Source organism: Medicago sativa, chromosome 6 (assembly GCF_051527215.1).
Source record: "Medicago sativa cultivar Bolivia chromosome 6, Bolivia_mono, whole genome shotgun sequence".
In the NCBI taxonomy this organism is placed as follows: Eukaryota; Viridiplantae; Streptophyta; class Magnoliopsida; order Fabales; family Fabaceae; genus Medicago; species Medicago sativa.
Genome location: NC_140754.1, coordinates 66,957,241 through 66,975,363, shown reverse-complemented (window position 1 = coordinate 66,975,363; position 18,123 = coordinate 66,957,241). Strand labels below are relative to the sequence as shown.

At 32.4% G+C, this 18,123-nt stretch overlaps 1 protein-coding gene across 1 annotated transcript; it reads left to right on the top strand.

Annotated features, from left to right (window-relative positions):
* Positions 1-2,143: 2,143 nt before the first annotated feature.
* LOC146916477 (uncharacterized) lies at positions 2,144-8,124 on the top strand. Its single transcript, XM_085721651.1, has 3 exons — positions 2,144-2,287; positions 2,448-2,531; positions 7,456-8,124. The coding sequence occupies exons 1-3, from the start codon at positions 2,144-2,146 to the stop codon at positions 8,122-8,124; spliced, it is 897 nt and encodes a 298-aa protein (XP_085577777.1).
* Positions 8,125-18,123: the final 9,999 nt, after the last annotated feature.

Sequence of the window (18,123 nt, the reverse complement as noted above, 5' to 3'; positions counted from 1 at the left end):
AACGTGGCACGATTTTGACCAGAATTTTTAGTGTTTTTGATCCTGGAAAAATTGTGCCACGATGGGAGACCCACGTGCCACGATCCTGTCAGACCATAAACCTTAAAAACGCATTTTTCTTCAATCCAATTGTTTCCAAACTTGTTCCAAAGCGTAGAGGTTTTATCCTAACTATCTAGGGTGTTTTTATGAAGAAATAACTTTGTTTAAAAGGTCTAATGAGTTCAATTTGTTTTGCTTCAAAAATGGAAATTTCTTGAATAATGATAAAGAGAGACGAACTTTGTGATTTTCATGATTTCGTCGCATTTAGCCGATGAAACGTAATTGTATGCTATACTGCACTTATATGTGGCCTAGAGGTATACTTAGTTGAGGCATTGGATCTTGTTTACTTGGTTTGGTTCAATTACTTCAATTATTTTGAAATTGTGAAGTTATAGACGAACTTGGTTGGAAAGGTTTTAAGAGCCGATTGCCTTATGAATCCTTATGGATAGTTTGATATAATTATGTGAAGTTGATTGATGTATATGTGATAACCATATGTTGATTGAATTGTGAATGTTGCTGGTGATTGTATATATGTCAAGTGTGGTGAATTGTTGTCGAATGCATATATACTAAATGTTGGTGATGGTGTGGTGATTTGTTTGTGTGAACATATGCATTTGCAGTCGAGTCATATGTTCATGCATTCATGACTGATGGTGGTGGATTTTATATCCAATTGAGGTGATTACGATGTTTTTGTTGCATCGGAGGTGACGACCTTGGAGGAGACTTAGTACCACATGCATCTAGATGAGCCTAGAGACATTGCATACACTGTTGGTGAATTGAAATGCATTTGAGTTGTGCATGATGATTGAATTTGTTAATTGTTAATTGATATGGATGAAATTGTGATAAGTGTATGATACACTTGTTGATATGAACTTGGAATGATGATATTGAATGATCTTGAATGATATGAATGTTGTGAATATTTGTGAGTCCATGTATGATTTATGGATCATTGTTCTTGAATATATCTTTCATTCCCAATGTTCTTGGAATTTTACTGTAGATTGTGATGATGTAATGCTAACCCTCAGTGGTTTACCACCTACCTTTTCGTATGGACGAGTAGATGGAGTGCAGGATGCTTAGACTGTATGCTTGATGTTGCTAAGGAGAGAAGTTCCTCTTTTTATGTGCAAGTGTCTAGATTAGGGCTCTGATCTAGGGTAGTACTTGCATGCTGGATTCTGTTTTGATTATGTAGCTTTGGAGTTGAGATGTTGATTGTCTCTGAGATCGAGAGATGTATTTATTATCATGAGATTTGAGGATGTTATTCATATGATTTATATGTTCTGCTGCTATGTTATGAAACTTGATAATTTATACATGTATGTTTGTTTCTGTTTTGATGATGTAGCATCTATTTCTAGAATATATTCGTATATTCGCGCGTTTTACCGCTTATTAGAAGTAGGGTGTTACATATGGCACTCCACGCTACCACTTGACTTAGGCTCTGACTTTTTTCGTGATAGATGTGGTCTTCCAAACTACAGATTTTCTTAGTCTGTGTTTTTTTTTTTTTTGCTTTTTTGTTTGTTTATGAGGGTCTTGCCCTAGTCCCCCCTCGTTGTATATATCTTTCCCTTTTTTTTCAATAAAATATGAGTTTGGCTGCATAGGATGGAGGTTCCCTATGGTGCCAACCTATTTGGGATGTCGGTGTTTCCTCTTGATGCATGTCCACTCTCCCGGTTTATCTAAAAAAAAAATTACATTGGGCCAAGCCCATTGTTTGTAGACCTAATGACGCATCCTCAATTTCGTTGCTCGTTCAATATAAATGTAGCCGCATCGACAATAGTTTTCAACTTCAATTCTTCCAATTTTTCTCTAATGCTTCTTGTTTGTTTCTACTCATTCTTGTTTCACATTTTTTTCGCAACTCTTCATATTATTCGTTTTTCCTTTCTTTTTACCCTGCTATTGCCTATTTTTTAATCAATTTTTTAAGATCTCACCACTTTTTTTTTTATGTCTTTAAGTGATTAATTCTTTGATTTCTCAGGGATATTTATAAATTAATTAATTTGACAATTTGTACCAATCAATTCGATGTACTTGCAATTTGACATCGATGCCCATCAATAGAATTCTCGATCTATCAAATTGGCCAGATCTACCATGTGCGTTTAGTTTTTTCACAAACTGCCAGATCAATCAATCTAGGTTGATTGTTGCAATAATGGATGAAGGTGAATGTGCATATGGGGATGAAGATGTTTATTCTAAACTTTTTCATAAATCTAGAATCAAATCGATGAAATACCAAAGGTATTCGTCAATAATACATGTTCATCTTATTTGTGTTGTATGAATCTCGTCAAATTCTATATTCATTATGTATTGCAAATTATGCTAATATACTTCATGTCTTTCAGGATGTCAAGGTTATGGAGAGACCAAAAGATGAACGACCAATTGATGATTTACTTGAATATTTTAATGGGAATGATGCTGGTAATGTACCATATTTCTACCTTATTGTCCAAAAATAATGCCATCTCTTATGCATTAACCATTCTACTTTGTAGCATTATTTTTATTTTTTATTCAATAATAAAATATCGTGTTGTATTGTCTCCTTGAGAGTTTAATAAGTTTAACACACAATCCCTTATTCTGTTTTTAGCTCTGTATAACTTGTCTTAAAGTTTCATATGATTTGACAGATATAAAAGAAACTTAGACAAATAAGAAGAAAAAGAAGAATAGGAGAAAGAAAGAAAAAGACCTTTCTCTAAAAAAAAAAAAAAAATTGAAAATCATAATAAGGTTATCTATGACCACTTTGTTTAGATCATTATTTTGTTGTTTTCGTGTGTTTTTTAAAGTAATCATTTTTCAAAATTTAATATATTTTTAAGAATGTATTTCTCTTTATTCTCCACATCCTAATGACAATTTGGATATGATGATGATTTTGACCATTCCATGATGGATAACTATCAGGTTAGTTACATGTCTTTCTTTAAGTTGTTAATCTGACGTGGATAAGCTCAAAACTAAAGTTTATCTATTTCAAATTAACCTTCATGTCCAAATATATTTTCTCACCTCTAAATAAATTTTATATTTTCTCATCTCTAGCCATGATGGCGTATAATATTTTGCACTACTAATGCAGAGGTTGTTTACCCCACTTTGTTGATTTGTCTTTTTTCTTAGGCGATAATTTCTTTCTATTGGGTATTTTGTATGTAGGGCTAGAATACACGTTTATAATCTTTTACATATGAATTATACTTTTGTCGTTAAAAACAAATTCCATGAATTCAAAATGTCTACAAATATAAGACCGTTCAATATTTGAGTTAAAAATAAGTAAGAATAAAACTTGCAAGGGAGCACATATAGTAGTTATTAAACACTCATTATTTTTCAATTTTTTTAGGATTTACATAATCATACTATATTCTAGAAAATAAAAATAATAAAATTTGGCACTATTTCATAACAATTTCTATTTATCCCAATGGACAAAACTTTTCAACTAAACGAATATGACAGTTTCATGTTTAAAATTTAGTCTATAAAAGATATCCAAAACCAACCAAAGTCACAGATTTGTGAACTTTCCAAAATCTCTTTCTCCTGCTTTTTGATTTTTCTTGCTTGTGTTGTGCAACTTCAATCCAAAAAATGTATGTTATTCCAATTCGATATATTCCCCCTAATACTAACAACAACATGGAAATTGATTCCTTTGCACTACAACGCAATTGTAACCAGGTTGATTGCTAAATTTCTATTCTATGATTGTTTTTTATTCCCTCCTCTTCATTTATCACTGTCGTATGCGATGCGGGTGTTTCTATGTTGTAAAAAGCACTGGTTTAGCAATCGTATACGAAGTAAAAAACACTGATTGCTAAACCAGTGCTTTTTACCACACAGAAACACCAACATCGCATACGACAACGATAAATGAAGATGAGGGAATATAAAATAATCGTAGAATAAAAGTTTAGCAATCAACCTGGTGACAATTGAGTTGTAGTGCAAAGGAATCGATTTCATTGTTGTTGTTAGTGTTAGGCGGAATGGATCGAATTGGAATATCATACATTTTTTGGATTGAACTTGCACAACACAAGCAAGAAAAATCAAAAAGTAAGAGAAAGAGATTTGGAGAGTTCACAAATGTGTGACTTTAGTTTGGTTTTGGATATCTTTTATAGGCTAAATTTTAAACATGAAATGGTCATATTCGTTTAGTTGAAAACTTTTGTCCATTGGAATAAATAGAAATTGTCATGAAATGGTGCCAACTTTTATTTTTTTTATTTTCTAGAAGTATGATTATGTAAATCCTACAAAAAATTGAAAAATAATGAATGTTAAATAACAACTGTATGTGCTTCCTTGCAAGTTTAATTCTTACTGATTTTATAACTCAAATTTTGAACGGTCTTATATTTTCTTCTTTATATAAATGAGAGGTTGAGAATTAAAATACAATTTGTATGATAAAGGATTTTTGTTGGATCTAGATTTCTCAACACTTGCTTGAGAGTATGATGAAAAACAAAGTCAAAAGATTAAGATCCAAGATATAATGAGAGAGTAGGAGCTTGCTTGTTTTTGTGAAGAGCTTGTGAGAGAATATTGATTTCACTTGAGAGATGAATACTTCGATTTGAAAACTCTTGGTTTTTGTCTTCAAAGTCTTCCTTTATTTATAGAAGTGAGATACTTGCTGCCTGCTACAAAAAACAACCGCCCTTGTCTCGTGGCACGAAAAGTAAAGAAATGCCCACAAGTGTAAAACACTCGAAATGATAACGGCGTCGCCACCAAACTTTATCTATCCCAAAAGAGGGAGAGGAAAATATCGATAAAACCTTGGGTGAACATGGTTTGTGAACCATGAGATGGGTTCGGAAGTTGGTTATGCAAGAGGAAGGTGTTAGCACCCCTCGCTTAAGTTGTACTCAACGGGAACCATTTAGGGGGAAGGTTCTCTTACTCTCAAAGGTTTAGGTTACATGCTCATGTGCTGGTTTCTTATTTCTACATTATTAAAACAAAATTTTTTAATTTTTTTTTTATTTGGGGTGCTTGACGAGATGTTGTTATTCCGCTCCTACGTATTCCCGTGTGCAATGGGAAACTCAAAGCTACGTAGTTTTTTGTAAAAAAAAATTGCGGGTTGGTTGTTTTTAGCGATTAATGCTTATGTCACATTCCGCTGATACAACAATGCTTGTATGCTCGCATTAGGAGTCTTAAGCATGTGTATGTGTCAGAGGAATGGATAAAACAATATCCAGTTAGAGAAAGCAAATTATTAACAAATAATGTTTATGTCGCGTCCCACCGATGCATCAAAAGCTTGCATTAGGAGGCTTAAGATTTTCATGTGTTGGAGGAATGGATAAAATATTATCTATTTTTTTCTTAAAAAAGGAATTTAAGTGTGTTGGATTGATTTTAAAGTTTTGAGAATGAGGATAATCCCAAGATCATGAGACATACGTTAGGGATATGAATTATCCGGGTGCTAAAAGACATACATCAGACCAACCCTTTTTCATTCTTTTTATTATGAAAATAAACTAAGTTAATAGTGAGGATAATCCCAAAATCACGAGACATACGTCAGGGATAGGAATTATGCGGGTGCAAAAAGTCATACGTCAGATCGACCGTTTTTCACTATGTTTATTATTAAAAAAAACTTGAGTTAATAGTGAGGATAATCCCAAGATCACAAGACATATGTCAGGGATAGGAATTATCCAGGTGCGAAAAGTCATACGTCAGATCGACCATTTTTCACTATGTTTATTATATAAAAAAAAAAACAAATCAATTGTGATTCACCAGACAGTTAAAAAATGAAAAGAAAAGTGAAGGGGTAGAAGATAGGAAAATGCAATATGAATATGAAAATGAATGAATGAGAATGCGGTAAATATACAAGTAAGTAAATATGCATGCAAGACTAAAAATAAAAAAATGAATGAACAAATAAAACAAAACAATAATGGGGCAAATAAATAAATACATAGATGAGCATAAAATAAAATAATTAAATAAACATCTTAAGAGAAAAAATAAGCGCTCTAAGAAGAACACCTTTGTTAGTGCAAATATTTGACTCAATAAGCTTTAACAAGCTATTGTTCAAATAATCACTTATTTACTTAAGCTAAAATGCAAAAGAATAAATTGAAATGACTTATAAAAATAATCCAACAAAAAATAAAAGAATATCTGAAAAGATCACCTTTGTTAGTCTAGAGGAAAAACCTCTCTTATACTTAGATAATCCTAATTATTCTTAAACATGCTTCATAGAAGCCTTGTTATCATCAAAACTTAAGTGCTTTGTTCTTTTAACCAATTTTGGGCTAACATCTACCTTACCACTTTCATCATCTGGACCTAGATTGCAGGTTAGATCCATCAAAGTTGTCAATTTCTTGGGGTATAGTCAATACGTACATTTTGGTGAGAATAAATGAGACAAGTTATGAATAAAAGCACAAGGATCAGCTACAGGTACATGTTTGATGCGTGCTACAAGCCATGTGTCACGCCATTGAATGAAATTCAAGAGTATTTTGCTACTACCTCAAATGTGTCGCACACTATGATGTGCACATCACACAACTATGAAGAATTGTAATTGTCTCATCACCATATAAGAAACATTGTGTGCTAGGAGTTGTGCCTTGCGCAATACGGTGGCCGAAGTCATGGAGTGCAGATAGAAATAATTTTAATTTTGGGTTGTTGGGATCTACTAGTTGACCCAAATGTGATAATAAGATTCGTAGAAATTAAGTCACATATGCCTATAAATACCAAGAGTTTTGTAACTCATTGGTATCCCGAAATGGCAAAAAATTATTAAAAAAATTAAATAAATTGAGGTATTAATTAAGAATTTGAAAGAATTGAAGATTTATTAATATAATGAATTATATGTAATTACACTTATATGGGTTGCCTAGAAGACTTAGTAGGCTTTTCTATATAACTTATCATGACCTATTTAAATTAATGGATATTTTAAAAAGTCTCAGTCTAACTTATTTAATAAACGAGCTAGGCCGCCAGACTTTAAGTAGGTGGGGCCTTAGGCCTTAACAAGCAGTCTGACCTATTACCATCCCTATATGTAGTATTCTTATGGTAGATCGATCTAGTATAAATATTACTCCTAAGATTTATAACTATGTATAAACTTGATATCTCATATCTATGATCCATGGTAAGATGTCATTAAGCTACATATATAATAGCCTCTACGCTTTACTATTGCCTTTTAGGGCTTACCCCACCACCTTTTGGACAACATTTTATGTCTTAATTGATGTAGTATCTAAATTACATTGGAGCCAGTGAATCGGTTCTTCAAATGCTTTTGCGACACTGGAGGTAACAAATACTAAAGGAACGGAGCTAGTGAAGGACATTGCAGACAACTCATTTAGCTTCGCATTGCAAAATGTTGTGGACCGGGTTCCTCAAAGAACATTGCCTCACGAAACTGAACCTATTTTGACGTTGGTTACAAACGAAGCACAAGACGATGCGGTATCTGTTAAGGGTGATGGAGGGCAGTCGGGGTCTGCCACTCGTTCCCCAGTTGTATCGGAGATACCATTGATTTCGGTTGAGCAGAATGTGGAGCAGGAGCAATTAAATGATGATGACGTTATGGCTGCAAATTTTCCCGAGCACGGTGCAGACTTGAGTTCGGATGTTTTCGTTAGTGGTGAGGTTTCAGCTGATATACCAGAAAGTTCAGATGATGATATTTTTGTCATTGATGGTGACAACACTAGCGCAAATATTGTTGGCGAGGCACATACCAATCCTTTGTTTGAGAGAGCAGAGGGCTTGACACATACAAATCCTCGTATTCAAAGAGATCTTGATTTATCGCAGAAAGTCAAAGAGTATGATCAACGGGCAGCTGAAAATCCACCGTTTGTTCCTGTGCTATCCAAGAAACAACAACAAATGTTACGCAAACACCAGTTTGATGGCAAGGCTCCTTATAGAACCCCCTCCAAGGGTGACACGTCACCTCCTGCTCAATGATTTTATTTTTCTGGAATGTTCGAGGTAATGTTTGTGCTGACAGGTTAGCAAACATGGGTCATTCCATCCACGGAGCGGTATGGCACTCCACGCTACCACCTGACTTAGGCTCTGACTTTTTTCGTGATAAATGTGGTCTTCCAAACTACAGATTTTAGTAGTCTGTGTGTTTTTTTGCTTTTTTGCTTTTCTATTTGTTTCTGAGGGTCTTGCCCTAGTCCCCCCTCGTTGTATATATTTTTCCCTTTTTTTTAATAAAAATTTAAGTTTGGCTGCATAGGATGGAGGTTTCCCAGGGTGTCAACCTAGTTGGGATGTCGGTGTTTCCTCTTGATGCATGTCCACTCTCCCGGTTTATCTAAAAAAAAAATACATTGGGCCAAGCCCATTGTTTGTAGACCTAATGACGCATCCTCAATTTCGTTGCTCGTTCAATATAAATGTAGTCGCATCGACAATAGTTTTCAACTTTAATTCTTCCAATTTTTCTCTAATGCTTCTTGTTTGTTTCTACTCAATCCTGTTTCACATTTTTTCGCAACACTTCATATTATTCGTTTTTCCTTTCTTTTTACCCTGCTATTGCCTATTTTTTAATCAATTTTTTAAGATCTCACCACTTTTTTTTTATGTCTTTAAGTGATTAATTCTTTGATTTCTCAAGGATATTTATAAATTAATTAAGTTGACAATTTGTACCAATCAATTCGATGTACTTGCAATTTGACATCGATGCCCATCAATAGAATTCTCGATCTATCAAATTGGCCAGATCTACCATGTGCATTTAGTTTTTTCACAAACTGCCAGATCAATCAATCTAGGTTGATTGTTGCAATAATGGATGAAGGTGAATGTGCATATGGGGATGAAGATGTTTATTCTAAATTTTTTCATAAATCTAGAATCAAATCGATGAAATACCAAAGGTATTCGTCAATAATACATGTTCATCTGATTTGTGTTGTATGAATCTCGTCAAATTCTATATTCATTATGTATTGCAAATTATGCTAATATACTTCATGTCTTTCAGGATGTCAAGGTTATGGAGAGACCAAAAGATAAACGACCAATTGATGATTTACTTGAATATTTTAATGGGAATGATGATGGTAATGTACCATATTTCTACCTTATTGTCAAAAAATAATGTCATCTCTTATGCACTAACCATTCTCCTTTGTAGCATTATTTTTATTTTTTATTCAATAATAAAATATCGTGTTGTATTGTCTCCTTGAGAGTTTAATAAGTTTAACACACAATCCCTTAAAGAATAGGAGAAGAAAAAGAAACTTAGACAAATAAGAAGAAAAAGAAGAATAGGAGAAAGAAAGAAAAAGACCTTTCTCTAAAAAAATAAAATTGAAAATCATAATAAGGTTAGTCTATGACCACTTTTTTTAGATCATTATTTTGTTGTTTTCGTGTGTTTTTTAAAGTACTCATTTTTCAAAATTCAATATATTTTTAAGAATGTATTCCTCTTTATTCTCCACATCCTAATGACAATTTGGATATGGCGATGATTTTGACCATTCCATGATGGATAACTATCAGGTTAGTTACATGTCTTTCTTTAAGTTGTTAATCCGACGTGGATAAGCTCAAAACTAAAGTTTATCTATTTCAAATTAACCTTCATGTCCAAATATATTTTCTCACCTCTAAATAAATTTTATATTTTCTCATCTCTAGCCACGATGGCATATAATATTTTGCACTACTAATGCAGAGGTTGTTTCAATGTACTCTATTACATTGACAAACACTTATACCCTTCTTTGTTTCTATTGGGTATTTTGTATGTAGGGCTAGAATACACGTTTATAATCTTTTACATATGAATTATACTTTTGTCGTTAAAAACAAATTCCATGAATCCAAAATGTCTACAAATATAAGACCGTTCAATATTTGAGTTAAAAATAAGTAAGAATAAAACTTGCAAGGGAGCACCTATAGTAGTTATTAAACACTCATTATTTTTCAATTTTTTTTAGGATTTACATAATCATACTATATTCTAGAAAATAAAAATAATAAAATTTGGCACTATTTCATAACAATTTCTATTTATCCCAATGGACAAAACTTTTCAACTAAACGAATATGACAGTTTCATGTTTAAAATTTAGTCTATAAAAGATATCCAAAACCATCCAAAGTCACACATTTGTGAACTTTCGAAAATCTCTTTCTCCTGCTTTTTGATTTTTCTTGCTTGTGTTGTGCAACTTCAATCCAAAAAATGTATGTTATTCCAATTCGATATATTCCCCCTAACACTAACAACAACATGGAAATTGATTCGTTTGCACTACAATGCAATTGTAACCAGGTTGATTGCTAAATTTCTATTCTATGATTGTTTTTTATTCCCTCCTCTTCATTTATCACTATCGTATGCGATGCTGGTGTTTCTGTGTTGTAAAAAGCACTGGTTTAGCAATCGTATACGAAGTAAAAAACACTGATTGCTAAACCAGTGCTTTTTACCACACAGAAACATCAACATCGCATACGACAACGATAAATGAAGAGGAGGGAATATAAAACAATCATAGAATAAAAGTTTAGGAATCAACCTGGTGACAATTGAGTTGTAGTGCAAAGGAATCGATTTCATTGTTGTTGTTAGTGTTAGGCGGAATGGATCGAATTGGAATAGCATACATTTTTTGGATTCAACTTGCACAACACAAGCAAGAAAAATCAAAAAGTAAGAGAAAGAGATTTGGAGAGTTCACAAATGTGTGACTTTAGTTTGGTTTTGGATATCTTTTATAGGCTAAATTTTAAACATGAAATGGTCATATTCGTTTAGTTGAAAACTTTTGTCCATTGGAATAAATAGAAATTGTCATGAAATGGTGCCAACTTTTATTATTTTTATTTTCTAGAAGTATGATTATGTAAATCCTACAAAAAATTGAAAAATAATGAATGTTAAATAACTACTGTATGTGCTTCCTTGCAAGTTTAATTCTTACTGATTTTATAACTCAAATTTTGAACGGTCTTATATTTTCTTCTTTATATAAATGAGAGGTTGGGCACATTAAAAAAAAAAAAAAGGTTGAGCACATTAATAACTACTATATGCACAATGTGGATTAGAGAGAAGGACATTTTCTTTATATCCAAAATACATGTAAATTTTTTTATTAATATTACCCAAAGTCGATCGATAAATAAATAGGTTGGTAGAAAATATAATATAATTTCTTCCTAAAAAAATATATAATATAAATTATAAATTATATTAGAAATTAATATTATCAAATGATTGATTAAATTTGAATCATACGAAGTAGTAAATATATAGATTATTAAACCATTAAGTATTTTTTAGAGAAAAAAATTAATATAAGAAAATATTAAAATTTACTTATGCATTTATTCGGGTTGGTTCAGTTTTGAAATAATGATCAGAAATTTGATCCCATTGATTTTCACAAAATGACTTTCAAATGCATCCATTGATATGTTGTATAAAAAGTGTGAGTTAGAACTCACGCATCAAATAGTCATCACCAAAAAGAAACATCTTCGCTTCATAATTCACGATTCACATAATAAACAAACAATTGTTCGCATCATGATAGCCAACACAATATACGTCCATCAAGTATTGATTCAATCATATATCATCATGTTATCATGTATACAAGTTCATTTGCAACACATCAATTCTTTTTCCGACATTTTGACATTGTTCGTCTATTTTCACAAATCTATGATTTTCAAGTAATTGACCAAAATAATGTTTCAAATATGAACAACACTCTCATGACATTCCTACATATTAGCTAAAAGTCCAGAAGTTCTAACACATGATAATCCCTTCATAAATGTTCACCTAATTTCCGATTTTGCAAAGTTCGTCTAATTTTATCCATTTTCCAAAATAATTGATTTTCAAGACAAAACCACATCATTATCTCTCAATCTTCCTACATAACCTTTCTAAGTCATTATTCCAAAAATCAAGTCATATCACAAGCCATTGGTTTAAAAAAAAACGAGTTTTCGGAAATTTCAAGTTCATATCATTTTCAAACCAATTTCATTTCGATTTTAAAAATCAATCTTAATCCAAGTGAAATGTGTTTCAGTAGGATGAAAAGGTAAAACAACAATTAAACACATCAAAAGAAACACTTAGGGGTGTCCGAACGACCCCCAACTGCTCAGGATGACCAAAATCATGGGTTCTGTTCTGGGCAACTCGCCATGGCGCAGCCCAGTTCGTTTGGCGAGTTACACTAGTACAGGGGAATCTAGATTTTGGGTTCCTCTCGGGAACTCACTAAAAATTTCACCAAAAACCCTGATTTTGATCCCCTTTGAGACAAAATCGTTTCCCAAACTTTGTTAATAGTTAACATACATAAAAAGGCAATCAAAACATTAACAAACATGAATTCATAACATCATTTCATCTCAAATTCAACACCAAACTCACTTTTTACCAAAAACTCATATTATTCACAAATTCATCTAAACCTCACAAATAACACCAACAATTTAAACCCATGCAACACACAAACGTAAATAATCATATGTCAAGTGATTAGAAACATGTTTGAACAATAATCACTCACAAATTTCATGGTTTTCACACAATTAAGCAAAAATCATCAATACAACTTATTTCAAACCTCAAACATGAACTTACACTACCACAATTTTGGCTTTTAATAGCACAATTTTAATAGTGTTTCTGGATAAATGCTATTAAAAATTCAAATTATAGACCTGTTATAGCACTCTTCAGAAAGCGCTAAAAAAAACTTGTTAAAAACTGGGTTAGATAGCGCTTTTCTATAAGTGCTATTATTCTTGTTCGCACTAATAGCGCTTTTAAGAAAACGTTACTGTTGAAGGGGGTATAGATAGCGTTTTTCACAAACGCTATGTTTGGGCTTTATGAAAATTAAAAAAGGGTGGATACTTTTTTCATTTTCGCGCACATAACAAAAGTGTGAAAGAGCTTCCAAAACACAGCACATAACACTTCAAAACTCACTCTCTCTCCACCGTCCAAAACTCACTCTCTCTCCTTCCTTATCGAAGATCTTCCACCGTCCTTCCTTTACCATCCTTCGGTCAAAGTCAGAAGTCACTTTCCTTCTCCCAAAATTGAAAACCACTTCCTTGCTTCGGTCATCCACTCACTCTTTCGAAATCGAAGTCAGAAGTCACTCACTCACTCGAAATCGAAGTCAGAATCGTGGTGGTGAATACGCTTTCTCTCTTTCTTCTCTGGTTAGATTTTCATTCTCTTGATCTTCTCTCTCTTTATTATGCATGAATTACATAACTTAGGGTTTTGAGTTCATTCCAGCTAATTCCTGAAATTGAAAATGGAAAAAGTTTCATTTGTCGACTGCTGAATGAACCGAAAATTTCATTTGTATATAATCAATTGAAAACGGTTATGTTTAATTTCAAAGAGATAATTCAGTTAACATTTTAGAGATAATTCATGCTTTGTACTTGTAGATCCCTTCATGTTTAATTAAGCACATAAACACTTCATCAATTCCACAAAATTCAATATACCCAATATTACACATAAAAAGGGAACACAAATTCCATCATATAAAATCATCAATTCACAAAATCAATTATGACTTATAAGCAAAAATTCAACTATAAGTGATTATATGAGTGAATCCATCCGCCCCTTACCTTAAGTCTTCACAATCTTCTAGCTATGGCTTCACTTTCCCACTCTAACTCTAGCTTTCTCCTCTTCTAAGTTCTTCCTCTTCTTTCTTCTATTCTTCTCTTCTTTCAATCTCTACCTCTAAAAGTGTGTGAAATGAAATGAATGAATGGAATTTAACCTAGTTTTTCTCTCATGAGTTATCTATTTATACCACTAAAATGGGCTAGGCTAACTCTATTCTCACTGGGCCTCAAAACTCTTACAATTAATTCTAAAAAGTTACTACTCATTCATTCACTAACATATCGAATAATTACTATCTCGAAATAATTACTTCAACTCACAAGTAACTTAGTTAAATAACTATTCTCACTAAAACACTAAAAATAACATTTCCAATAAAATTATTTATTTTCTCCAACTCGCTAAAAGACCAAAATACTCTTAGCCTTAAATATGACTAAAATACCATTATGGGCTAAAAATTCACTAATCTCAACACAAATATACACATAAGCAAATAAGCACATATAAACGCATATAAATAAAAAATAAAATAATCCTAGCGAAAAACAGACTTTTACAACTCTCCCCTACTTAAAAGAATTTTCACCCTCGAAAATTACCTGAAGAAAAGAACTTTGGATACGAATCTCTCATCCTACTCTTCGGTAGCGCTCTCGCCGGTTGGTCCAAACCTAGTCACTTTCACCAAAATGATATCTTTTCCTCTTAAGCGCTTAACTTCCCGATCCTCGATCCTCACTGGCCAAGTCACAATGGTCAAATTATCTCTTACTTCAAAATCAAATCATCCACTTGAATCACGTGAGACGGATCATACACATACTTCCTCAACTGAGATACATGAAACACATCATGGAGATTCGACAACAACGGCGATAGCACAACCCAATACGCCACAACTCCCACCTTCTCTACTATCTCAAACGGTCCAACAAAACGCGTTGTCAACTTCCTACACCTCAAAGTAATAATAATCTATACTATATTATATACTATATATAAAGAAAATAACATGTTTTGGCTCTTTTGGAGTGGCTTTTTCTCTTCCCAAAATTACCCTCAACTTTCAATACAAATAGCACATATAACAAATATATAAGAGTAAATTCAAATATTGAAATAAAAGTGTATCAAAGGTGCTGGTAACAAATATATAAGAGTAAATTCAAATTAGAATTTTATAGCTTGGGGGCGTCCCCTTAATTACCAACCAATACTTATCTTGCTGGTAATTACATTAAAGGTGCTGCTTATTATGATATGCATGAGTTTGTTATTCTTACGGTTTTTTTGTTAGCATTCATGGTAACAGTGCCCCTAGCAGTCATGATCGTATGTTAAAGTGTAGGTTTTCTACGTTACATGATATTAGCCTTTCTTAAATATAAAGAAATGATGTTTTGACATGACAAAAATAATGTCAAGTATTTTTTGTGTCTATTTTTAAAATGTGTAAAGTATAGAATGTAAAAGACAGGAGATGGATAAAGAGAAACATATATGGTGTAACATATTGTTAATATTTTTATGTTCAAATAACAAAATCGTAAATTGTTGTGAGTTTTATTAGTTTCCTCTTAAGTCTCTCATTGTGGCCAATGTTGGTGGTAATTTTATTTGAGCTGTACTATTTTCTACGAATAATATGGGCAAGAAACGCAAGAATCCATCATGGACCCGGCACCGTTTACTCATTCTCCTAAAAAACAAACTATCAGTTTTAATCTCTCCCTCTTTTTGTGTTGAATTGAATGGTCCAAGGCTACCCTTCTTGTTCTCATTGATAGTTGTTCCATCTCTTATATATATACCACATTTTTTTTGGTTACAAAAAGTTTAGGTGGGTTCGGCTCCGGTCACCACCAGGGTCAGGGCACACCTCCGGGCCCAAATGGCACTTATAGAGGTACTTACAGATCACCCACCAACACTGCCCTCACATCGGCAGAGGGAATCGAACACACAACCTTCTGCAAGGAATATATATACCACATTTGTCTGTTCTTATTTTCATCACTCTCACATTATCTATATCATCCGATTTCATGAAGTTTAGAATGAATCGGCAAGAATACGGTTATGAACAGAAAGGTATCCATAATTGAGGAAATTAATGTTATCACTGGTTGCTGAATAATTGGGATCTTTAGGTATCATCCTTCTGTTTTTTATTCTTTTATTATTATTTTCTCAATTGTTCTTTTTGACCCCACGTTCTTTGCTTTCCATTCAATACCATTGTCCAAATTCTCCAAAGTGATCCAACTCACTTTAAAATGTAAAGTTAGTAACATCAACCTTTAATTTGAAAATTAAAGATAGATATTATATGAACAATGCTATATCTCTAGAAAAATAACATCAAGAATTCTTCAAGAATAAAGAGTAGCCAATGCACTATTTGCCACAATTCAAGGAGGTGTGGCTGAAAAATAGGAAGTGGACAAATAAATCATCCAATTAAAATTTGCCAACTGTGTCTTGAAAAACTTTTGAAGCTATTTTTCTTGAGAAGTAGCATTTTCCATATTATATTTACATCATAAACAAATCATGAATTTCTTATAATAGCAACTCTCAATTTCTTATAGATATCGAAAACGCAAACATACACAACGACATAACAAACATAAAATGACAATGCAACATTATATTTTAACTCAATACCATTTTTGTTTTGTTTTTTTTTTGTTTTTTTTTTTTTTTTAACTTTAACAATGGTCTCATTGTTATATGTTCAACTAAAAAATTACACAAATTGCATAGACATCGGTCCTAAATTTCTAGGACCCAACAAACTCCACTCGTCAGTGGTCTTTGCATCGGTCCCACCAACCCTAAGTTTCATGAGGAATAAACCCAATTGCGAATACACCAATAGTTGTTGCGTTTAAAAAATAAATTGTCTTTGAAAAATAACTTATGGTTATGAAAACTTTGTACCTTGCATCTTACACTAGTTATTTTTTTAATGTAAGATGTAAGGTACAAAGTCTTCACAACCATAATGTTTTTCTTTAAATGCAAGTTATTCTTTAAACACAATAATTATTTGCGTCCTCCCGATTTCGTTTATTCCGCATGAAACCCCTTTTGGAGTTGGTGGGGCTGCTACAAAGACCACTAAGAGGGTGGAGATTGTCGGGTCGTAAGATTAATAGATGTAGGAGATTAGTACTAGAAATCTATGCAAATTAGGTACATTTAGTATCGGAAGTCTATCCAAATTAGGTACATTTTTTACAAAATGGTATTGAAGTGAATCCATTTTCCGAAGGAAAAAACATAGGATGAGGAAAAAGAGTGTAAACTATGTTAATATTTTTGTTTGTTGTGTGTTTTTTTTTTCTTTTTGTTTAATACACAATTATAATGACTTGGTGAAGTTATTGATTATGAGGTTGGATTTGAAGAGAAAGTGAAGAGCATGGAATTAAAAGAACTGTTGAAGAATTAAAAGAATAAAAATAGAAGAAAGATATATCTTGCTTATAAGTATTAACTCTAGTGGATTCACCATATCAGTTTATTGTCAAAGTTGTGTTTCATATATGTTGGAAACATGGTGTCTGTGTGAGAGAAAGATCAAATTTAATGACTTTACCAAAAAATTAAATAAAAAAGTGAAGCTTCGTTGAACTCAACTCCTGTCAACAAGACCAGCATAAGCTTCATTTTCATTTTTGTGTCTTAACTTCAATTTATCACACTCCTCTTAGTTTATGAGTATTATTGATTTGATTTAATTAAGGAACATTTTTATTTTTTTTGTGGTTGAATCAAAGGTTATCTAACAAGCGTAATAGTAGTAGAACCTTGTCGTGCGTGTGTTATTCTTTTTAGGCTTAATTGTTATTTTAGTCCCTTAACTAATTTTTTGGTATCACTTTGGTCCTATAACTAAAATTTGGTCCGTTTTGGTATTTTAACTTTTGCTCCGTTACATATTTTGGTCCCTTCCGTTAGTTTTTATTCAAAAACGTTAGGGTTTCATAAAAACGTTAGGGTTTAATAAAAAAATGTTAACTGATGTACACGTGTCATTATGGTATTGGCTCTGGAAATTTTTATTATATTTTTTACTCATCTTCATCATCTACATTACAACCTTCATCTTATTCATCAAATAAACCCAGATAAAAGGAAAAACAAATTCTTTTTTATCACCATCTTCATCAAATCAACAATCCTAAATAACCATAACAATAACATCACCCAGATCCAATAATACATAACAATAACATAGTAAAATAAATTACCATAACCTGAAACATTCAACAATCACTTCAAGT